Source organism: Lithobates pipiens, unplaced genomic scaffold (assembly GCF_037356315.1).
Source record: "Lithobates pipiens isolate NorthernLeopardFrog02 unplaced genomic scaffold, aLitPip1_a1.2 Scaffold_3, whole genome shotgun sequence".
Taxonomy (NCBI): domain Eukaryota; kingdom Metazoa; phylum Chordata; class Amphibia; order Anura; family Ranidae; genus Lithobates; species Lithobates pipiens.
This window is the reverse complement of record NW_027507790.1, coordinates 167,580,786-167,606,184: the sequence shown is the minus strand read 5'-3', so window position 1 is coordinate 167,606,184 and position 25,399 is coordinate 167,580,786. Positions and strand designations below refer to the sequence as shown.

Below are 25,399 nucleotides of genomic sequence, written 5' to 3'. Positions count from 1 at the left end.
GGCTGCATCCATCTTCCCCTCAATTTTAACCATCTTCCCTGTCCCTGCTGAAGAAAAGCAGGCCCAAACCATGATGCTGCCACCACCATGTTTGACAGTGGGGATGGTGTGTTGAGGGTGATGAGCTGTGTTGCTTTTACACCAAACATATCGTTTTGCATTGTGGGCAAAAAGTTTGATTTTGGTTTCATCTGACCAGAGCACCTTCTTCCACATGTTTGGTGTGTCTCCCAGGTGGCTTGTGGCAAACTTTAGATGAGACTTTTTATGGATATCTTTGAGAAATGGCTTTCTTCTTGCCACTCTTCCATAAAGGCCAGATTTGTGCAGTGTACAACTGATTGTTGTCCTATGGACAGACTCTCCCACCTCAGCTGTAGTTCTCTGCAGTTCATCCAGAGTGATCATGGGCCTCTTGGCTGCATCTCTGATCAGTCTTCTCCTTGTCTGAGCTGAAAGTTTAGAGGGACGGCCAGGTCTTGGTAGATTTGCAGTGGTCTGATACTCCTTCCATTTCAAAATGATCGCTTGCACAGTGCTCCTTGGGATGTTTAAAGCTTGGGAAATCTTTTTGTATCCAAATCCCGCTTTAAACTTCTCCACAACAGTATTACGGACCTGCCTGGTGTGTTCCTTGGTCTTCATGATGCTCTCTGCGCTTTCAACAGAACCCTGAGACTATCACAGAGCAGGTGCATTTATACAGAGACTTGATTACACACAGGTGGATTCTATGTATCACCATCAGTCATTTAGGACAACATTGGATCATTCAGAGATCCTCGCTGAACATCTGGAGTGAGTTTGCTGCACTGAAAGTAAAGGGGCCGAATAATTTTGCACGCACCACTTTTCAGTTTTTTATTTGCTAAAAAAGTTTAAAATATCCAATAGATTTCGTTCCACTTCACAATTGTGTCCCACTTGTTGGTGATTCTTCACAAAAATTAAAATTTTATATCTTTATGTTTGAAGCCTGAAATGTGGCAAAAGGTTGAAAAGTTCAAGGGGGCCGAATACTTTCGCAAGGCACTGTGTATATATATATATATATATATATATATATATATATATACACACACATATATTTATTTATTTATTATGGCCAGTGATAATTTAAATGTAAGCCGCTGTCTATGTTAGTGATCTTGGTGATGGTGGAACCACTACTCAGGTCATAGTGAACAGTGGAGGCATACTAGGGATGCACCGATACCAGAACGACTACAAGTACCGATACTTTTCCTCAAGTACTTGACAATGCCAATTATCGATACGTTTTTTCTTTGTGTGGTGCAATTTGAGCCCATACAAAATGAATGGGCTCAAATCGCACCCCAAAGAATCGCAGGGGATTTGAACAGGAATGCAGTGCGATTCCTGTCTGAATCACATGCGGTTTCCCACACTTCTTCTGTGTGAACCCAGGCTGAAGTCACTATGACAAGCCTGGGTTCACACAGGAGCGGTGCGGGAAACCACATGTGATTTGGACAGGGATTGCACCGCATTCCTGTTCAAATCACATGAGATTCTTTGCACGAGCACAAGTACTCGTGCAAATGCTTCGTATCTGCACTGATACCAGTATTGGTATCAGTGCAACCCTTAGGCATACTCCACATAATTCAACAACATGCAACTTGATCCTTACACAAATACACAGAACTTTTTATAAATGTAATGCCAAAAAAGCAGAGACAGAAAAAAAACCATATTGTGCCCAAGCCCCAAGAAGTACACTTCTACCTCCTTCTCACAGACCCTGATAGAGGTGTGGGTATTCATTCTGCATGAGATGATACAGACCCTAGATTAGTGCCCATGCATGCTTTTTAGGTGTTGCAGTATTGAGGTACTATGAATGTGCAATATTGCAATGTGAAGTGTGAAGAGGGCCTAAGGTACAGTAAGCAAAGTTTTGTTAGCATGATTTCTATGGTGGACAGGATTAGTAGCTGTGGCCCAGCTGGTTTGTGGGAAACAGCTAGTGTATAAACTGATATTGCCATTTGCACCTTGGTGAGTTTCCTATGCCCAGTCATAGCATTCAGAAAAGAAATCCAGACAGTCTGAATAGGAAGATCTTGGGCTAACTATGTTTGTAAAATTACAGTGATATAGCTATATCACTAGCTATATAATACCATTTTAGTTATATTAGTTAAAAAAAGGTAAGTAATTGAGTGTTAGTGCCTTCAGCACCATGGACAGCACAGAAAATACCACTATTTATATCCACTAGCATCTGTTTAAAAGGAAATAATTACAGTAAAACCTTGGATTGCGATCATAATTCGTTCCAGAAACATGCTTGTAATCCAAATTACTCGTATATCAAAGTGAATTTCCCCATAAGAAATAATGGAAATTGAAAAGATTCATTCCACAACCATTTATTCATAAATTCTTCAGTTTATAGTCCATATAAAAAGATTAGAACAATGTGACAGGTTGTGTAACCATAAAATGTCCATCTACAAATGGAAGTCTCCACAAGGGGATTAGAAGCAACATCCATAAGGAGCTACAGAGCATAAAAGAAGAGAGGAGCCTCTAAGTGTAGCAATATGATTACATTTAATGAAGGTACAACCAGTGACTGCCTTTCCATTAGGAATGCCTGGGCTCTACCCCCTCTCTCCTTGCCACCCCTCCTATATGCAATGGATAGATTCATGTAAGCATGAATCTTTCCACGGCCGCTGTGGCCACCCCTATTCATGCATTTGGCCCCACCGGGTGCATGAATTACAGCAGACTTTTTTTAAGCACCTGATTAAAGCCAGAGGCTCTAGTAGGCTTCAAAATAGGGTGGACTCGGGTCACAGAGAATGCGCTACGATCCCACCCAGGTGTGTTACAGCAGCGAATGAATATGTGAGGTGTGAGACCCGTTTTCTGATTGGCTGAAAAGAGAAGACTCACGATTGGCCGCTGAGCAGGAGAATGGGAGGCTGCCAAGCAGGGGAAGCTGTCCACATAGACCATCCTCCGCACTGATGGCTCTCACTGCTGTCAGTCTGCAATCGTGACCAGAAAGACTATCCTGCAGTGAAGCGATATGAAAACAAGGCTTGACCCGCTCGTGAAAAGGATGTCGTAGATGACGGTGAGGAGGATGTGGATAGCTTTACCCCAGATTCCTGCTTACTTAGATGTGCCACTTTTACTTATCAACTATGTGAGTTGTTAAATGTTGTACCTTCATTAAATGTAACCATATTGCTACACTTATAGGCGCTTCTCTTCTCTTTTATACTCTGTGACCTACTTGTATATCAAGACATCGCTTGTATATCAAGTCAAAATGTATTAAACAATTTTGCTTGTCTTGCAAAACACTCTCAAACCAATTTTTTACTGTATTACTATTCTTGGCCTACGTTGTGAATAAAGCTCTAATTTGAATTATGAATCATGAGAAAATGTAGAAGTGCAATGTAGACTGACCAGCCACTTAATTAGGTACACCTTGCTAGTGCCAAGTTGGACCCCCTTTTGCTTTCAGAACTGCCTGACTTCTTTGTGGCATAGATTCAACAAGGTGTTGGAAACATTCGTGTGCTCCACATTTTGCTCCATGTTGACATGATAGCATCATGCAGTTGCTGCAGATTTGTTGGCTGCACATCCATGGTGCAAATCTCCCATTCCACCACATCCCAAAGGTGCTGTATTGGATTGAGATCTGGTGACTGTGGAGGCCATTGGAGTACAGTGAACTCATCGTCATGTTCAAGAACCCAGTTTGAGATGATTTGAGCTTTGTGACATGGTGCAATATCCTGCTGGAAGTAGCCATCAGAAGATGGGTATACTATATTCATAAAGGGATGGACATGGTTAGTAACGATACTCAGATAGACCATGGCATTTAAACAATGCTCAATTGGTACTATTGGGCCCAAAGTGTGCCCAGAAAATATTTCCCACACCATTACACCCCCAGCCTGAACCGTTGATACAAGGCAGGATGGATCAATGCTTTCATGTTTATGCCAAATTCTGACCCTACCATCTGAATGTCACAGCTGAAATTGAGACTCATCAGACCAGGCAACGTTTTTCCAATCTTCTATTGTCCAATTTTGGTGAGGCTGTGCGAATTGTAGCCTCAGCCTCAGCTGTAGCCATCGGCTTCATGGTTTGATGTGTTGTGTGTTCAGAGATGGTATTCTGCATACCTTGAGGGATGTTTAAGTTACTGTTACCTTTCTTTTATCTCAAACCCATTCTACTCTGACCTCTGGCATCAACAAGACATTTTTGTCCACACAACTACCGCTCACTAGATTTTTTATCTTTTTCAAACCATTCTCTGTAAACCCTAGAGATGGTTGTGCTTGAAAATCCCAGTAAATTAGCAGTTTTTGAACTACTCTTTTTGAAAGACCAGCCAGTCTGGCACCAACAACCATGCCATGTTCAAAGTCTTTTAAACCCCCTTTCTTCCCCATTCTGATGCCCGTTTTGCAAGTCATATTCACCATGTCTAGATGCCTAAATGCTTTGAGTTGCTGCCATGTGATTGGCTGATTAGCAATTTGTGTTACGAAGCAATTGAACAGGTGTACCTAATAAAGTGGCCAGTGAGGGTACATATCACATGAAACTGCTTCATTCCCTTATCCCTAGTAAATTGGAACTTGTGCTTCCCAAGAACAATGAATAGTGAGGGGGTTTACTAAAACTGGAGCATGCAAAATCTGATGCAGCTCTGCATACAAGTTCCTCCACCCCAAACTCGCTCATCCATGTCTTTATGGACCTTGCTTTGTGCACTGGTCCAAATCATTTGGTGGGGGGTTATGGTGTGTCCGGCTGTTTTTCAGGGGTTGGGAATTCTTAAGGCATCAGCATACCAAGATATTTTGGACAATTTAATTCTCCCAACTTTGTGGGAACAGTTTGGGGATGACCCCTTCCTGTTCAAACATGACTGTGCAACAGTTCACAAAGCAAGGTCCATAAAGACATGACATTTGGGGTGGAGGAACTTGACTGGCCTGCACAGAGTCCCGACCCCAACCCAAGAGAACACCTTTGGGATGAATTAGAGCAGAGACTGCGAGCCAGGCCTTCTTCTCTACATCATTAACACAAACAACAAGTTCCTGAAGTGCTAGAGACTGTCAGTCTTATGTGGATATACGTGGATAAAACTAATACCCAGTGCAACTGGCAACCACTGGAGAAATGGGGAACAACAATCAAAAGACAAAAAAGCAACACTCTGTGGGTAGGAGCCCAAAAATATGTATATGTGAACCATGGACTGAATTCCAAGGTAGTTTATTGCACTGTGGACAATTAACCAGCAGCTACAAAAGGCTGTTAGAGCTGGTACAGTCTGCAGCAAATAGTAAAAAGCATATGGCTATATAAATACTTTATATAGCATGGGCTTTGATAAAGCGCATGCATGCGAAACACGCACGCCATGGCAACTCCTTAGCTTGCGGTTCACCACCATATAGGGTTCCTGTTTCTGGAGGGGCGTTGACCAGGGGTCAAGTCCTGGGGAAAAAAGTGTGGTAAAGGGTACTTAGAAGGGTAGAAGCTTGTCAAAGTCCTCCATATCTGGTGATGGACAGCAGATAAGACATCCGATGATCAGATTGCAACTGCAGCACAGCAATTGCAACATTGAAGAACTGAAATAACTGTAGAATACAAAGTCCATTTTATCCATCGGACTGCTGCAGTTCACAAGTCATAGATGTGCAGGCACTTGGCCACCATGATAGATGTAACTTTTGCTCATTTATACTGACAGTTCAGGTACTTGACCATCAAAGCAGATAGAACAGTTCAGGTTCTTGACCATGATTGCAGGTGGAACTTTAACAAACCGTTCAGCTGATAACTGGAAAAGTCTTTATAGATGGTTGCTACTGTCAAATGCAATTGTTTCCTTTCTCTTGGTTGACATCAAGGCAGGTGTTACCAAGATTGCTGGTCCAACATTCCATAATTACCAACAATGCCCATTATAGATTTCCGAACAGGTAAGCCATAATCACTAGTGGTCTGGCCTAACACTAAAGGAAAAACTCAGCTTTCTACTTTACTAGGTGAAGTATTATTCAGGAAACCACTCATCTCCCACCTGAACTCTACACTATTCTGTAAATAAACGAAACTGTGTCAAACTATAGGCCCAACTTTGAACTACTTAATGTGTGTATTTCCTCTGTGTACTCTGGTCTCCTCCCGCACTCTAAAGACATTCTAGTAGGCTAACTGGCTCTTTTCTACACTGACCCCAGTATGTGCATACAAACTACACATGCATAATGTGTCATCATATTCTACATGCCAGTCCCAAACCCAAACAATTGGGGAGGATTGAGGATAACCAAACCTGGGAACCTATTTAATCATTTACCATGCAAATTTTATGAAAGCTCAATCAAGTGCATCACACGTGGTGGTCAAAGGATCGCTGAGTTTCCGATATAGCAATGTATATATTACTAGAACACTTCATCTTAAAGGACTTACTTTAAAAAATTTGCAACCATCAAAATAACATGATTATCTCTAATTAAAACCAACAATTATGAGTAATCTCATTATTGAACACAATAATTGGCTGAAGTGATTTAAACTCTCAATCACGTACAAAAAATCTACACAATTAGACATCAGTTGTATGTTAAAATCAAATGTAAACCTTTAAACTGATAACATTTTACTTATATCACCCTTTCTCTCATTGTACTGTGCACATCCTGTGAATTCTGTTTTTAAAACTTATGCGCACTCCGATAGTGGTTCTGCGTTACAGTTCCACATTGGCTGTCATAATCTAACTTAAGCACACACAGAAAGGGGCAATACAAGGAGATGCATTTTTTTTATTAATTTTTTTTATAAATGTTTGGGTATTCTTTCTTACACCCTTCAAATCATTAAAAATACGTAACCCATCGCAGATGTGAAAACAATTTTGCTATCAATAATCAAACACTAGATTTTTTTCTATTGTTATTTCAAATTCAACTTAATCAAAGAAAAAAAAACTCTTAAATAGCTATCATTTAGCATCAAAACTATCAGCTGCTCTGTTTACAACCAGTTCTAACCAGAAACTTTCATTACATTGATATATTACATATAAACAATAATAAAATAGCGCAAATTGTCCATTTGTGATCTCCTTCTTTAATTCTGTTCAATCAACCACATATTGATGCTGTTTAGTACTATCTAGGAACTAAACAACATTACACAAAACACTTTAGACAAAATACAAAACATATGGCCATTTGTTGATTCGTGAGTGCACTCTCTATTACTAATTTTTAATGAACTCAATTAATAAATAATCATCACGTGAATTTCCTTTACAGGAAGTCCATCAAAAGTTGGCAATAATTCAAAATAGTTGAAATGCTATCACATTTGTGCACAAACATTAGGCATCACCATCCTTATTGATTTTTCTATTTCAACCTTGTTCAATCCCCTACAGATTTTGGAAATTTCTTAATTTGTAGGGACTGATCTTGTTCTTTCTGTGTTAACGAAAAAAACGTAAAAACTATTTGTGTTGTATTCTAGAATATCACACTTTATTACATTTACCAATAAAAGACAATACAAAGTAGATAGACATTCATCTCTAGTGATCATTTACTTATGCAGTTACTCTTAGCTTGGTCATAATATTATGTAGACCTTTACTACTGTAATGACTAACTTTTGCAAATGATTGCCATTACAATGCTACAACATGGTTTTGTTGGTGGGTAGAGCCTTTTTCCTTTTCCGTTTCCAGTAGATTGGAATGAAGAGCTAAATAATTATAATGCTTATGGCTGCTTTTCATGAATTTAAAGGGTGTTGACCTCAATTAGCCATTTTCTTTTATTTGTTTCAAATGAACTAATAAGTTATATAGTAAAAATGAACAATTTCACCGGAATTTTATTTTACAAAAGTCTTTTTCTTTTGCCTTATAAAATCTCTTGCGTCACCCACATATAAATATCACATTTTATATGATAAGTTTCACAGAAAGTAATATATGAAGTCAAAAGATAAAACATTTCCTTGCTTCGAAAACACTGAAAAAGGGAGGAGGAGAATCTGGAGCGTCTGTTTCGTCCATCTCCCTATTCTGTTCTGCCTCACACAAGACAATGCAAGAGAGGGGTCATATGTCTCTCACACAAGCAGGCTGCTCATCTCACAAATGCTTTTTCATTCTCACTTTACTCATACAACTTAAACTTACTTAGACCCTCAAACATAAGTAGCAAAACTTATTTTACAAAACAACCATACTTGCCATCACCTTTCTGTCTTAATTCAGATAACATTGTCACATTACTGCATTTATAATGTCTTCATACAAGTAACATTTCCTCAACATTAGCTAGCAAAAAAACAAAACACAAAGAGCTCAACGTTTATTCGAATAACCTCAAAAAAGCTAATTGCTCTGGAACTGCCTGTAGCCCAGAGTCCCATGCCTTTTCACTATTATAAATTGAAGCTTTCTATCAGACCCAATCTGGATACCTAATGGAACCTGCTAGGGGTGCCCTTTTTCACCACTACTATACATACTCACTATGAAACATCTTCACCTTGCTATAAGACAAACCCCAACATTCAGGGTCTTTCTATTGGCCAACGTCATTTATAAATTATCTCTCTATGTAGATGACCTCTTATTATATGTTTCTAATCCTCCTGTCTCTATGCCAGCCATTGTCATAGCATTCATGGAGTTTGACTTAGTAAGCAACTTCTAAGTAAATTACGATAAAACTGAGGCCCTTAACATATCCTTACCCAAGACTACTTTATCCTAACTTCAATCTACTTTTGTTTTTAAATGGCAACAAAGGGCTATTAAATACTTTTGTATCTAAATTCCTACCTCCTTGTCTACCCTGGCGGATCTCAATTATACGCCCCTGGCGCGGACGATTCATATGTGTCTTAAATCATATGATAAACCAAACATTTCTTGTTTTGCCCATATGAATGTTGTCAAAATGGACATTCTGCCTAAATTTCTTTACATCTTCCAGGTGATCCGTCCCCCCTCCTCGTTTTTTTTTTTTTTTTACCCGACGGTCAATAGGGGGTCATTCGGAACTTTGGCTCAACCACTTTAGCGCTACCTAAGATCAGGGGAGGTTTTGCTCTTCCTAACCTCTTGTTATACTTCAACTCTCTACTCCATCCTCCACTGCCTCCACCCACCAACTCACTCACTGCCCAGGAGAGCACCAATCACTTCAAACAGAAGATTGATACAATTCACAAGCAGATCCCCACCACTATAGACGAGTTTGCTAAACTACTTGCTAACGTCCATGCCATGTTCACCCTCTGGCTCTGTTCTACACTCTGTAACCCACATGTTCAATCTTTCCCTCTCTTCTCGCATCTTTCCCAACGCTTTAAAACATGCACTTGTCAGCCCCATACTTAAAAAGCCCTCAATGCACCCATCCAATCTTAACCTATGCCCCATCTCCTTACTCCCCTTTTATCCAAACTCCTTGAATGTCAGGTCTACAACCGACTGAGTGACCACCTTGCTGATAATATCCTTCTTGATCCCCTTCGGTGTGGATTTCGTCCTCAACACTCCACAGAAACTGCTCTCCTAAAACTAACAAACGATCTACTAACGGCCAAAACCAATGGACACTATTCTATACTCCTACTCCTGGACCTCTCTGCTGCCTTTGATATGGTTGACCACTCCCTCTTCCTCAAAAAACTCTGCGCCTTTGGTCTCTGTGACTGTACTCTTCGCTGGTTGTCTTCCTACATCCAACCGCACCTTTAGCGTTTCTAACAACTCTACTTCCTCTTCTCTTCTTCCTTTCTCTGATGGGGTCCCCCAAGGTTCCGTTCTTGGTTCTCTCCTATTTTCAATCTACATGGCTTCCAATACCACCTCTATGCTGAAAACACACAATCTATCTCTATACCTCTCAGCTCACTCCCTTCGTCTCCTCACGTATCACTAATTTACCATCAGATATATCAGTCTGGATATCACACCACTTTCTCAAACTCAATCCATCCAAAACTGAACTTAGAATTCTTCCTCCCCCATGTGCCCTCTGTCAAAATTGATGGCACAACTAAAAGCCCATCCCTGCGTGCCAGGGTCTTAGGTGTAGTCCTGGACTCTGAATTCTCCTTTAAGCCCCACGTCCAATCACTGTCCAAATCTTGTCGCCTCTACCTCTGCAACATCTCCAGAATATGCCCCTTTCTAGCCAATGACACAACAAAGCTCTTAATTCACTCCCTGGTCATCTCTTGCCTCGACTACTGCAACTTCCTTCTCATTGGCTTACCTCTACATAGTCTATCCCCCCTTCAATCTATCATGAATGCTGCTGCCAGACCCATCCACCTTACCAATCGCTCTGTGTCTGCTCCTCCCCTCTGCCAATCCCTTCACTGGCTTCCGCTCACCCAACAAATTAAATTCAAAATACTAACAACTACTTCTAGGACTTTTCCAGAGCCTCTCCAATCCTATGGAATGCCTTACCCCAATCTATCCGAATCCGATTATCTCCTACTCTATTAGCTTTTAGACGATCCCTGAAAACCCTTCTCTTCAGAGAAGCCTGCCCTACCCACACCTAACAACTGTATATTCATTTTCTCCATCAGCTCATTCCCCACAGTTATTACCTTTTGTTCCACTTGACCCTCCCTTGACTTGACCCTAGATTGTAATCTCTAACGAGCAGGACCCTCTGATCCCTCCTGTATTGATTTGTATTGTAACTGTACTGTCTGCCCTAATGTTGTAAAGCGCTGCTCAAACTGTTGGCGCTATATAAATCCTGTATAATAATAATAACACTAATAATATTTTCATGCAGCGTTGCTACTTCGGATAATTGATTGGTACCATGGTAAATCCACTAAGATTTGGACGTCATTAGACCTGATATCTCTTGATGTCATGTCTCCAGCGTTGACGAATTGACTAGGCCACAAAACAGCCTTTGAGTTGTTGCTGTCCCAGTCTAGCAGACCGGAGCACTCGCTATCTCAGATCTGTCAGATTCTGGTTCAACTCTCTTACCCAGTTCCACCACCATTGCTTTAAAAGTAGGAACGGGAATTTAATGTATCCCCTGATTAAATGGAATGGGGCAAAACACTGACGCTTTCCTTTAAATTGTCTATCTCATGCCCAAGAACAAAATTACCAAATTGTGTCTAGGTTGTATCTCTGCCCTACTAGCCTACATAAAATCAATCCTAATTTACCAGACACATCCCTTTGGGATAAAATTCTCCACCTCTATGACAAACTTGTTGGGGGCAAATTCCCAAACGAACTTCGCATAACTATACTGTCTATGTTTGCAGGCTCCTATAAGCAAATCAAGAAGCGCTTTATTTGTCATTTTCTGATGGCTGCCCGCTCTGTTGTCACTACATCTTAGTCCCAACCAGCGGTCCCCTCTTTAGCTTATGCTTATTTCTCCTCTACCCCCCCCCCCCCCACCCTTTTTTTTTATTCCTCTTCTATTTTGCCTTCAGATATCTTTTATCTTTTTCCATTTTTTCTAACCTTCTTTCATTTTTATGTACATTCTGTAATATGAGGTTATGGCTATATTAACTGTAGCACCACTACATATTCACGCCATATTTGTTGTGCTTTTTACTAGTGGACTACTAGTTAATTAAAATACAGTTATTATGCTTATTTTACCATGCTTCAGAGACCTACAATATATATTATCATAACTAAGTGATATTTGACCTCTTATTAATATGAACTTAATGTATACTTGTTCATCCATTGGAAATGGACTGATTATCTCATGTTTTCACTCTATATTGTTTAATACTGATTTAAAGAGATTCAACATAAAATGAAGCTTTCTGACAATACAACTATTCCTTGTACATCAGTCTCTTGCTCAATTTTATAAAAGCTGCAACACTTTTGCAAGAAATGATGTCCAGTCCTGAGCACACACAGATTGAATATCCCACTTCCAAGTATCTTATAACGGATATGTGATAGTTTACGTTTTTGGGGTTGTATTAAATATGTGCAAAGAGAGATCACACAAATACTTAAAAGTATAACATTTAATGAAATAAATGACCGATAATAATATTAGATATTATATAAATAATTATTAACTAAAGATACAGTTTCTGCCATGGGTCCCTCCCACTTGCATGACGTGGCCAAATAATCAGACCAGATGCTTGCATGATGCAGCTCTGGAAATGAGATAGGTACTCCAAGCTTTTGTGATAGTGTATATACTGAATGTCGAATTGGTATGACTACCCAATCATTAACAACATTACCTTCTAGGGAAGATAGTACATTTCTGACATTCCTTTAGTATGAAATCAGCTAAAGTAACCATCCTTATATGTTTTGTACGGCCCCTTAACCAGGTTTAGAATTCATTATTAGATATTGCGAGCTAATAATAATAAGCAAATATGAAATATGCAATTTCCCCATTACCTCTATGCCACACACTCCAGCAACTAAGATAAAGCTTTTTCCTTTTCTTTTCTTTTCTTTTTCAGTAAATGGTGAATAAGTAACCTTAATTCCCCAGACTCTCCAATAGTGCTTGGATTCTCAGGTCTACCTCTACTGTACTCTACAATTTGGGGGCTCCTTTTCTCCATGGAGGATTTTTTTTTTCACTGCTAGAAAGGTAACAGGAGGTGTGAGAACATCCCTATTCAGGATCTCCCTGAAGAAATTGGAAGCCAGTAAATTACTTGGCTCACCCAACTCCACTTATAACCGAAAGATCACTTTTAGGGGCCAGTAAACCTAACTCATACATGGCCTTACAGAAAATGCTATCTACTTTTTTACTATGTCAGGTTTTGTAAAAGAATCTTGGTTTGTTTCCGTGATAATTCAGTCTGTACCCCTTGTTTTTAGCATCCTTCTTTCCAAATCCTGAGCATGTTCCTAATTATGATATATGATGAACTTCTGCTAATAATATCCCTTTTTCATGCAGCTATTCAGATATCCTGATAGAGAGAGAGGTCCTGATGCAGAAGTATATTCACTTGGTACAGATTGTGGAAACAGAAAAGATTGCTGCTAATCAGCTGCGACAACAGCTTGAAGATCAAGACACTGAAATTGAAAGACTGAAATCAGAGGTATTTGTCTACAAATTTTTTATCTCATGCTTGTACTGAAGTTTGTATTGAACGTGACATCATTTTATGAAGTTACATTATGTAGATGAGACAAAAAGAAACTGAGTTTAAAGTGTATGTAAACTCTAACTTCTATTATATGCTGTATTTTTGGTTGGATAAATATACCATTGAAAGCAGTTTGGTATATCTGTTTGATATGTGCAAAAAACAAAACTATTGAGTGAGTCTGCAAAAATCCAGTGAACGTGGTACTTACTGTAGTAAGGTGGCAACACGGTGCCTCTGTTCCACTAAAAATCCAAGTTCTGCCCAGATTACCTTGGAAACTATAAAATAACTCCATCCCCCACCCCCCACAGTGGGGTTAAATTTACTAAAGAGAGAGTGCAAAATCTGGTGCCGCTCTGCATGGTAACCAATCAGCTTCTAATTTCACCTTCTTCGATTAAGCTTTGACAATAAAACCTGGAAGCTGATTGGTTTCTATACAAAGGTGCACCAGATTTTGCATGCTCCAGTTTTATTAAACCCCCTTCCTGCCCTATCATGATATCTTAGCTGCTCCTTAGTGACAAGTGAGCGTTGTCTTCTTAGGACAGGAAGTGTGTAACTAGCAGGATCACCAGGTAAAAATAAAGGAAAAATAGCTTAACAAGAAAAAGGAAACAAATGAAGCCACCTCATCTAAGGACTGGTAAGTTTCAGTATATAAATCTTTTGTTCTTGGGCTTAGAGATGCTCTCAGGTGATGCGGTTTCCTTGTTAAGCTGGCCATAGATGAATCAAAATTTGGCCGGTTCAGCAGGGCCCCGGACAAATTTCAATCAATCTGTGGCCGCTTCTGTTGAATAGAAGATGATCGAACGATTTACGTTTGATGAACAGGCTTGTTGGAAAATATTTCTTGATCAGCAGCTGCAGCTATGGCTGAGTTTATTCTGACAGCTGAGAGTCCCTTCTGTCAGAATACAATGTCTGGCGATAATGAAATTCTTTTGATATTTATTTGTAGGTTGTTTTCAGAAATATGGAAGTTTTTCTCTTCATGCCTTGCTCATCCACAAGCAGTTCTTTGAGAGATTTTTCTTGATTGTCCAAATCCTTTCTTGATTTCATCAGTTCTCAAAGTGGTTGTATACTTCATACATGAAAAGAAAACATATCCCTCTATAGGGTATACTTACCTCAATGCAGAGCACTAGGTATTATTTCTGCTGTCAGCATGAGTCACTTCTGATGAGTTTTCCTGACACCAAGAGAAACATGGTGACAGGAGAGTACCTCCAGCTGATTGACAGCCTTAATTCTGTTCCTGTGTGCTGTTTGAAGGGGGGTCCATTTGCTACAATTAGCTCTCAGAGCTCCCTCAGTGATATAACATAAGCTCCCGCCCCCTGCTTTTCAGAGCAGAGAGATCCTGTGTAAATTCTTCACTTTGAATGGATGTAGGGGAAATCTTATAGATAAACAAGTACAACTTATGTAGGTGGATTTTCTTCATGTCTGTGTATTACCTAAGGCCAGGCACTTCACTGGGCATATGTAAGGGTCTACAACTGCTTTAAAGCCATTCTAAACACAAGAATAAAAAATGTAATCATTTGCAACTACTAATCCAATGATGATATGGCTGCATTTGTTTTTTGTTTTTTTCACCCAGTGGTCCTGCCAGTAACACCAGTAACACACGTTCTGCCCTAGGGTGAAAACTCTTACTTACTGCGCTATATCTATGGAGGAGCAGCATTGACGCCATAGGGCAAAACTACAGAACACCTCCCTCTTTATTTTTCTTCATAACATGGGGAGAGGGGGTTTGTAGTGCACAGAAATAGCTGGGTACAATACTAACTAGAGTCAGCAGAGAAGTTATCAGCTAATAAGGTTTCTGGTAGGAGCAGCAATTATTTTTTGCACTTGTTGAATGGATATACCAAAATATTTTCAATGGTACATATGATAAAAAAAACAAAAGGGAGCGAATATGAGAAGTTTATTGGTAGGGTTTGCAAACACTTTAAAGAAAACCAGTACTGAGAGGATGCAGAGAGACTATCATTGCCATCCCATACTAAAAATTCTATCTGGTCTCATGCTAATGTTGTGTTCTCAATATTTTTTGGGAAAAGACCTGGGACAAATTTGCAGAGCTGCATTTTTTCTTTCTAATTTGTATTCTTGTTCCAGGTCAATGACTCAAAAAGTATTGAAGCCATAGACAGCCTGACAATTAGTATTCCTAGAAGCACTGGCAGCCCTTTGATTCTGTTAGTACTGAGTACTGAGTTCCTTCAAAGTGAACTGGATCTACAGTGCCTTGAAAAGTATTCACACCCCTTGACATTTTCCATTTTGTCATGTTGGAACCAAAAACGTAAATGTATGTTATTGGGATTTTATGTGATAGACCAATACAACGTGGCACAAAATTAAAGGAAAATGCTAAATGTTTTTCATGATCTTTTACAATTAAATATGTGAAAAGTTTGGCATGCATTGTATTCAGCCCCCCTGAGTCAATACTTTATAGAACCACCTTTCACTGCAATTGCAGCTGCAAGTCTTTTTGGGGATGTCTCTACCAGCTTGGTACATCTAGAGGGTGACATTTTTTGCCCATTCTTATGGCTTCCTTTCAACAATGGCTTTCTTCTTGCTACTCTTCCATAAAGGCCAGATTTGTGGAGTGCACAACTAGAAGTTGTACTGTGGACAGATTCTTCCACCTGAGCTGTGGATCTCTGCAGCTCCTCAAGAGTTACCATGGGCCTCTTGGCTGCTTCTCTGATGAATGTTCTCTTTGCCCGGCCTGTCAGTTTAGGTGGACGGCCATGTCTTGGTAGGTTTGCAGTTGTGCCATACTCCTTTAATTTTCAGATGATGGATTGAACAGTGTTCCATGAGATGTTGAAAGCTTTGGATATTTTTTTATAAGCTAATTCTGCTTTAACCACTTGCATACAGGGCACTTTCAGCCCCTTCCTGCCCAGGCCACTTTTGAGCTTTCAGCGCTGTCACACTTTGAATAACAATTCCGCGGTCATGCTGCAATGTAACATTGTTATCAAGTTCTTCATAGAAATAGAGCTTTCTTTTGGTGATATTTAATCACTGCTGGGTTTTTTGTTTTTTTACTAAAAATAAAAAAAAATCCGTAAATTTTGAAATATTATCTATATAGATATTTTTAGTTTCTGTCAGTACATTTTCTAAATAAGTAAATTTTCTCCTTCACTGATGGGCACTTATGGGCTGCACTGATGAGGTGGCACTTATGGGCACCGATGAGGCGGTACTTATGGGCACTGATTAGGTGACACTGATGAGGAGGCACTAATGTCGCACTGATGGATGGCACTGCTAGGTGGCACTGATGGGCCTTAATGGGCAGCAATGATGGGCATTGATGGGCAGCACTGATAGCCAGAACTGACTGGCATCACTAATGGGTACTGATTGGTGGCACTTGTCAGCACTGATTGCTGGCACTGGTGGGCACTGATTGCTAGCACTGGTGGCGTGTTATTGGAATTGAGGGCACTGATGATCAGTGCCTGGATTGCATGTCTTGATGTCTCCTGGGAGGAGATGCCGCTGATTGGCTCTCCTTGCCGCACACTCTGTTAGTGTGAGGCGATGAGAGCCGATTACCGCCATCTTCGTGTTTACATGTGACCGGCTGTGATTGGACACAGTCAATCACATTGTTTAAGAGCCACAACTCTTTACAGAGTTAGGGGTTGCTGCACGCTCGTTCTGGCACAACGTCATATGGCGTCATCATAGAACATATTGTTATCAAACAATAAATAGATAACAGTGGAAGCACTGAAGTCATTAGTTCTGAGCAGCCTAGTTTCCTCTGCTCTGCCTTCCCAGAGAACTTGCTCTGTGTTAGCATTCGAGTTTAGAAGACTGAGGAGCAGGGTGAGCTGATATGCTGAGAGAATGACTTCAGTGTCTCTGCTTTGAATTTTGAGGATGAATTGCTCCAATGTACCTGCTATTTCAGGGATCAGTGAAGATTTATTTTAAAGCTACTTTACTACTCCATAACCTGGCTACAGGTTTGCTTTAAGTGTTGCACTTTTGCAACATTGTAGCCTTATTTAGGTCAGTTCAATTTCATGTAAACTTTCTTTTCTTACTAAAATCGTGGAGAATGAAAGTTGTAGGCAGCACTCTAAAATCTGTTAACTTAATTTTCATGATCACTGTGCTGCTTAGAGGAGCCTTTTGCTGTGAAATGAAAGAACACCATCCTGAAACATTTACAAGGTTTAAGATTGTAAGTTGGCTTCACCTAACTCTGATAAAGGCCCTATGAACAAAAAATACACTAGCGGATCAATTGATAGGATGTGCAAACGTTTCAACTTGACAAGGTTGATTTTTTTTCGAGTCTGTTATGGCTTTTGGCACATGATCTCTGCTAAAGGAAGGATCAACCAAACTGAATTCGGATCCTCTCCTTTAGAGACCTTATGACCATTTTTGTCTAGGCTTTTTAGGCAATTTAACACTAGGTGTGTAAGTTGTTGCATTGTAATCATGGCCAGAGAAACCATTAGTCATTATACTACTTGATAATAATTGACCAGTATAGGGGCTCTTTGAGTTCCTCATAGATTGAAGAGCATGTTTTTTTTTTTTTTTTTCAAAGAAACTCTAATTATATTTTGTCTATGGTTACATAATATTTTGAAGCAATTTACAATCTTGTCCCTTAGTAGTACTTAGGATTTGTGAAATATGATTGAACAATGTATTGTAATCATAAATGAGAAGAAAGAGAAGATGAAACATTATGAAAATCCTGCTGTTAAAGGGTAATTTGGTGGAAGCTACAAAGAATGCAAAGTTCAAATTGATTTCTTTAATCGCTGTTGTGGTTGGTCTTGATTTACCATGCCGCATTAAGGCCAAATTAGTTCTATAGAAGAACTTTCCTCTAAGAATCTTAAGCATAATGTTTCTTTTGGGAAGGATTATACAAATCTGTATAAACAGTTGTAAAAAAAAACTAACAGTTATTAGCTAGAATGTACTGGCTCAGGACAGAGATATTACAGGACAAACAGTTACAGCATTGCCTTCATACAACAAATGGAATTTTTTATATCATCACTTCTGTTACAAATTTAGGTAGCCAGTGTCAACTTGCCCCTTCAGGTAGAGGTCCATTCAGTATATCAGGCCTCCCTCTCTCATATGAAAACAATGGCTGGTACTTCTGGGTATGGTGGAGCATGTGATCTCCTCATAATAAGCAATGATGGTGCCACTTACTAGCAGTCAATGTGAAAGTGTAGGCTCGGTCATATGATAGAGGGGGGTGACATCACTGCTCCCTCTAAGGCCCCTTTCAGACCAGGCAAACTCATGCAGATCTGCCTGCTCAGCGGGGGATCTCTCTGTTAAAGCACGCTAAACAGGTCAGATGACAGGTCCGTGTCTGCTCCGCTATGCAGAGTGGACACAGTCTGCTGTTTTCTATGGGGTGGTCGAATGGAAATGGACCCACTGTCATCCAATCCACCGGACGGATGGGGAATGGATCGCCATCTGTCTGTTTTAGCAGGCAGGACAGGATCGGATCGGCAAGTATCAGCGTACACATGTCCGCTGACATCCACCGCTCCATAGAGAGCTATGGATGGTCAGATCGTATCCACCTGAAAAACTGACAGGCAGACCCCATTGGTTCATCATTGGCCCAAGCCTCAACACCAGCTGACACCAAGTGTTTTGTGACAACTGCGACAGAGGAAAGAGCAGCAGGGAGGTGAGGTGGGCTTTAAACAGACCCTGTCACTTTTCCCTGAATGGACAAAGTCACAGGGTTTCTATAAGCGACTAGATTTCTATTTATTATTAAAGAGTAGTGGGATTAATTCATTTTTTGCTCTTGAGTCTAAGAACACATCTAAAACTGTATGTAGTAAAAATTTGGCCTACTATGTAGAGGCAGTTAAGTAATTTTACACAGTTAGAGCAGCCCTGATTCTCCTCTTTTGGGGGTCCCTTGCTGGCGCTCTTGGATCCCCCCAGCTGAGTGCACCCATAGAAAGCTGCTTGCTTTAGAGGCACTTGCGCATGTTCGCTCCCGAGCCCCCTTCTGTGTGTCCATAAGACACACAGAGAGGGGCTTGACCCCATCCCCTGCTCCCTTTGTCACTTACTGCAATTGACAGCAGCGGGAGCCATTTTTTTTATATATATTTATTTTATTTTTTTAATTTTACACTTTTTTCTTTTTTAAGCTAAGAACATTTTCACCAAAAACAGAAACTACTTCTTGCCAAAAATGCAGTATCCTTGTCCCTTCCTTTGAACTGCACGGAAGAATATCTTCCTACCTAGCTATTTGCTGTAAGCTACCAATTGCCCTGCCACCCATGTAATAGAGATGAAGAGCTATGGACATGTTTGTAGTCCATATCAGGAGAACAATCCAGGTTGACAACTATGGCTCCCTCCATAGATGGGAAGGGCTTTATTTTCAGAAATACCAGGCAAACATTAACCAAAAGAAGCTTGAAGAAGAAAAATGCAACCACCACAACAAATACTAGCAGTCTGCAATATATTATATTTTTCTTTTTTGGGTTTAGGTACAGTTTAAAAAAAAAAATACAGCTGTTCTTTGAAGCCCTCATAGATTTGTTAGAGAGCCTTAGTGAACAAACAGCACCAGGAAGGCCAAGTAACACACCAGACAGGTCAGGGATAAAGTTGTGAAGAAGTTTAAAGCAGGGTTAGGTTATAAAAAAAATATCCATCATCCTAAAATGGAAAGATTATGGCACAGCTGCAAACCTACCAAGACATGGTTTACCTAAACTGACAGGCCAGGCAAGGAGAGCATTAATCAGTAGCAGCCAAGAGGCCTATTGTAACTCTGGAGGAACTGCAGAGATCCTCAGCCCAGGTGGGAGAATTTGTCCACAGGACAACTATTAGCCATGCACTAGACAAATCTGGCCTTTATGGAAGCATGGCAAGAAGAAAGCCATTGTTGAAAGAAAGCCATAAGAAGTCCCGTTTGCAGTTTGTGAGAAGCCATGTGGAAGAAGGTGATCTGGTCAGATGAGACCAAAATTTTACTTTTTGACCCAAAAGCAAAATGCTATGTTTGTCGGAAAACTAACACTCCTCATCACCGTCAACACACCATTCTTACCGTGAAAGATAGTGGGGGCTGCATCATGTTGTGGAGATGATTTTCTTCAGCAGGGACAGGGAAGTTGGTCAGAGTTGATGGGAAGATGGATGGAGCCAAAAACAGGGCAATCTTAGAAGAAAACCTGTAATGCCCCATACACAGTCGGACTTTTAGACGACAAAATTTCAGATTTTTTTCCGACGGATTTTGGGCCAAACTTGTTTAGCATACACACAGTTGCACAAAGTTGTTGGAAAATCCGATCGTTCTGAACAAGGTGACGTAGAACACGTACGACGGGACTATAAACGGGCCAGTAGTCAATAGCTTTCGTCTGGTAATTTATTCTGAGCATGCATGGCAGTTTGTCCGTGGGAATTGTCTACACACAAATTTAAATGATCAGATTTTGTTGTTGGAAATGCCGATGGAAAAAGTCCAATGGAGCCCACATACGAACGGATTTTCCGACAACACGATCCGATGGCACATTTTCCCATCGGAAAGTCCGACTGTGTGTACAGTCTGCAGAAGACTTGAGACTGGGTTGTTGTTTAGGACAATGACCCTAAACATACAGCCAGAGCTACAATGGAATGGTTTAGATCAAAGCATATTCATGGGTTAGAATGGCACAGCCAAAGTCCAGACCCAAATCCAATTGAGAATCTGTGGCAAAACTTGAAAATTGCTGTTCACAGATGCTCTCCATCCAATCTGACAGAGCTTGAGCTATTTTGCAAAGAAGAATGGGCAAAAATGTCACTCTCTAGATTAGAGGTTGACCGATATGGGTTTTTCTCTGGCCGATGCCGATGCCGATATTTAGAAATCATGGCGGCCGATAGCCGATATATGATGCCGATTTTTTTGGGCCGATATGTTAGGCCAATTTTATTTTATTTTATTTATTTTTTTTCCTTTTTTATTTATTATTATTATTTTTTTTTAATCCCCCTTGATCTAACACACCTTTCCCATTGGGGCGTTTTTCAGGCGCTTTTGGGCTAAAAATAGCGCCTGTAAAGTGCCTGCAAAATGGCTCCTCTGCAGTCTGTGTGAAAGACAGAGTGCTTTCACACTGAGGCGATGTGCTGGCAGGATCTTAAAAAAAAAGTCCTGCAAGCAGCACGTTTGGAGTGGTGTATACCGCTCCTCCACCACTCCTGCCCATTGATATGAATGGGCACCACTGCCGAAGCGCATGCAATGCGATTTGGCAGCAGTGCTTCATGGGTGCATTTAACCTCTTCCTTGGCCGCTAGCTGGGTTATATGTACCCCACTAGCAGCTAAATAGCACCGCTAAAATGAGGGTAAAGAGCCGCTAAAACTTGCGTTTTACCATCAACGCTCCAGTGTGAAAGCAGCCTTCATAAGTGATACAGAAAATTTCTTACATTTAAACAGTTATTAAACAAAAAAAACCTCCAGTTTACTTGTATGTATGATTTAGATAAAAAAAAAAAAAACCTATGTATTAAATAAAAACAGGTAGTCAAAACTTTTGGACGAAAAAAAAAAAAATGGGCTAACTTTACTGTTTTTAATTTATTTTTAAATAGTGTATTTTTTCCCCAAAAAAATGCATTTGAAAGACCTCTGTGCAAATGCCATGTGACATAAAATATTGCAACAACCGCTATTTTATTCCCTAGGATCTCTGCTAAAAAAATATATATAATTTTTGGGGGGTCTAAGTGATTTTCTGGCAGAAAATACAGGATTTTTACTTGTAAGCAACAAGTGTCAGAAAAGATTTAGTCTTTAAATGGTTAAACTGGGAACTTCTACACAGAGATGATTTCATTCATTCAGAAGTGTAAACATTGTATCATTTAGTTCTTTTCTTGGCAGTCTGCCCAGAGAGGAGGAAAGTGTTGCTATGACGACTCAGGCAACTCACACTGACTTCTATACAGAAGTCTTTCCAAGTCCCGCTGTAGTTCTAAATCGGGTTTTTATCAGCACAATCGGCCGATGCCGATTATTTAAAAAACGGCAAATATCGGCTGATATATCGGTCGACCTCTACTCTAGATGTGCAAAGCTGGTAGAGACGTCCCCAAAAAGACTTGCAGCTTTAATATCAGCAAAAGGTGGTTTTCAACACTTTGTAGTATTCAGGGGTGCTGAATACAAATGTACGCGACACTTTTCACTTATTTGTAGTAAATTTTGAAAACCATTCATTATTTTCCTTTCATTTCACAATTATGTGCCACTTTGTGTTGGTCTATCACATAAAATCACAATAAAACAGATTTACATTTTTGGCTGTAACATGACAAAATATGGAAAATTTCAAGGAGTAAGAATACTTTTTCAAGTCACTGGATCGATGCATCTAGGTAGCATGCCCAATGGCCATAACTGGTTAAAAGTTATTGCTCCACCACTATTAGGTAAAGTGGTGTATGTCCATATTTACTTTAATCTTGAAGAAAGCATTGGATAAATGAAAAGGTAGAAGTAGTCATTGACACTAGTACGGGCAGGCCGTGCATCCTGCATTTGCGTTTTCCATTTAAATGCATGCACCTTTTTAAATATGCGGCCATAGGAAAACCGCATGGTATGTTTGACGATGCGGTTTCCCCACAGTTCCTGCACCCGTGATTGCACTGCTGTCTGAGATGCGTGGGGGTGCAATTCAGAATGAATGGCAGCCCCGCGCGTCTTGCAAGAGCATTGCGATTTGGTTGCAGGTGTGGGAATCAATGCAATACCTGCAACCAGAACGCACAGTGCGGGCCAGTGTGAATCCAGCCTTAGGGGATTATGCGGGATATACAATACATAAACCTATTTTACAAAATGATTTCTCAAAGATTAAATGAATAACAGATACAAATATAAGCATGCTGCTTGAGAAAGCACAACCTGTCCTTATGTCATTTATAACAAAAGTAGAGATTTGAAGTGCTGGGTGATTTAGAAGAGTAATGTTTGTAGGGCCCATTGTTCATTGTCCATGAACCCGTATGAGGGGAAAACCAGGAGCAGGTGAGCTATGTTATTCCATAATTTTAGCTGTTTTATGTGATTTATACTAGTATATAAGAGGTTTCTGATCATTTGAGTAGTAGCCAATATCTTTCTGACTGTAATTATCCTGTTCTGTGAATAATCGTTGTTATTGATGTCATTTTTTAAAAATGAAAATCTGAAAAGATAGATATTTTGGTTGGTTGGAGGATCATTTTGACCAATAGCTTTTTTTCTGTTAGCATTAATTGGTATTTTTCCTAGAATGTTGGAATGTCATTTGATTTCATTGGACTTTTGTCAAATCTTCAGAAAAAAAATCAAACCATGCACAGTTACTCCACTCCTTTTGCTCATCATTTGATTACATTGTGTTGCTGTTTAATTATATTTGACCTTGTTCATAATTTTTTTGTGGCATTTACCAGATTGTAGCTCTCAATAAAACGAAGGAACGGATGCGTCCTTACCACCTCAACCATGAAGAAGAAGATCCGGACATCAAGAAAATCAAGAAGGTAACCTGCAAACAAAGGAATAAATCTATGTCATTCTATTGGGGTGCCCTTATAGTCATTCAGAGCATACCTTTTGCACAAGTCTTTCAGACAGCAGCTTACCTACAATACAGATCCTTGGCTCTTCTATTTCTAGAGTAGTAAATCCTTTCCTGTGCATATACTATTTTCAAGTGTTTACAATGGATCAGCTAAAGTTTCTTATGTACCTGGAGTTTTTCCTTTGAACTCGTTTTGACAACGACATTGTTTCTGACAACTATTTCATTTTCTGAAATAGTGGTCTGACACTTTTACTGAACCAAAAATGCTTTTATGCTTCTTGAAAGCTTTAGAAAAGTCAAAAATCTTTATGTGCCCATCTGGCTAATGTCTCTAAGTGTTGAAGCAAGAGGGTCCACTTGGCAGCCAGGTAACATGGTAGTCTACATGGCAGCCAGCGTTTTCAAAGGAAAAGGGCAGTTTATGTTTTAGCAGGTTTCCTTTTAAGTGACCCATTTTCTTATGCAGGATAGATGTTTCCTATTTGTTTGATGATTTATATTAACAATTCTCAAATGATGACTTACACCAGTTTTAAGCTAACCATAGATGGTGCGATTTTCTTTCCTGCAACTACAGGTTGCAGGATAGAAAATTGCTTGATTCTCCTATCAACACAGACAGTGTTGATGGGGGAAATCCCTCCCGCAGAGACATTGGGGTTTATTTACTAAAGCTGGAGAGTGCTACATTAGGCTTACTTCTGCAGAGAGAAACCAGTCATCGTCCAGGGTCTATTGCCAAAGCTTTATTGAACAAACTGAGGTTAGAAGCTGATTGACTAGCATGCACAGCTGCACCAGATCGTGAGCGCTCCAGTTTTGGTAAATCTCCCCCATTGTGTACAAATAAAATCTGACAGGCTTGTTGTACCCAAGTTGATCAATTCAGTCTGCCCATACATGATTCGAATCACGGCCGGTCCCTGCTAACTGGCCGAGATTCAAACCGTCTATGGCCATCTTAGATAGAAACCACCTGCATGCAAGGTAATTTCTGATTGCAAGCAGTATGAGGTATACTTATAAAGCAGTGAATGTGACTTTAAATAAACATTCACTGCAGGTAAATATTCCTGGTGCATTGTTTTTTTTTTTGAAGATTATTTTTATTGTAGTTACAAATCTACTAATTGTAGATTACAAAACAGAGCCTCTTGGGCATACCTAGGTTCGGAGACACAAAAGAAACAAAAACAATAGAAGCGAGACTACAATATCCTAAAACAACCTAGAGTTGGATACGTAATCCATCTATACAAACTGGGGTACAGGAGCTCTTCCCATCCATCTTCAGTGGCAAACACATGAACGAGATGCCCTCCCTCCTAGGACCCATTCACCTAGGAGATCATCCACCCTGTGTGGCAGAAACACAAAGTTCTGCCACCTAAGGAAGAACAAATCGTATATCCTAAAGCTCATTAGTCGTCAAGAGAATCTACAGTTGTATCTGCAGACTCCATCCAGATATTCCACATTTTTGAATGTCTTAGCGCACCCACCTGGACAGAT

The 25,399-nt window shown here is 40.0% G+C and overlaps 1 protein-coding gene across 1 annotated transcript in view; it reads left to right on the top strand.

Annotated features, from left to right (window-relative positions):
* RASGRF2 (Ras protein specific guanine nucleotide releasing factor 2) overlaps positions 1-25,399 on the top strand; it is a 498,296-nt gene that overhangs the window by 166,355 nt on the left and 306,542 nt on the right. Inside the window, exons 3-4 of the mRNA XM_077462462.1 lie at positions 13,023-13,170; positions 23,754-23,843. Of these exons, the coding sequence (XP_077318588.1) occupies positions 13,023-13,170; positions 23,754-23,843 (238 nt within the window). The remainder of the gene's footprint in view (positions 1-13,022; positions 13,171-23,753; positions 23,844-25,399) is intronic.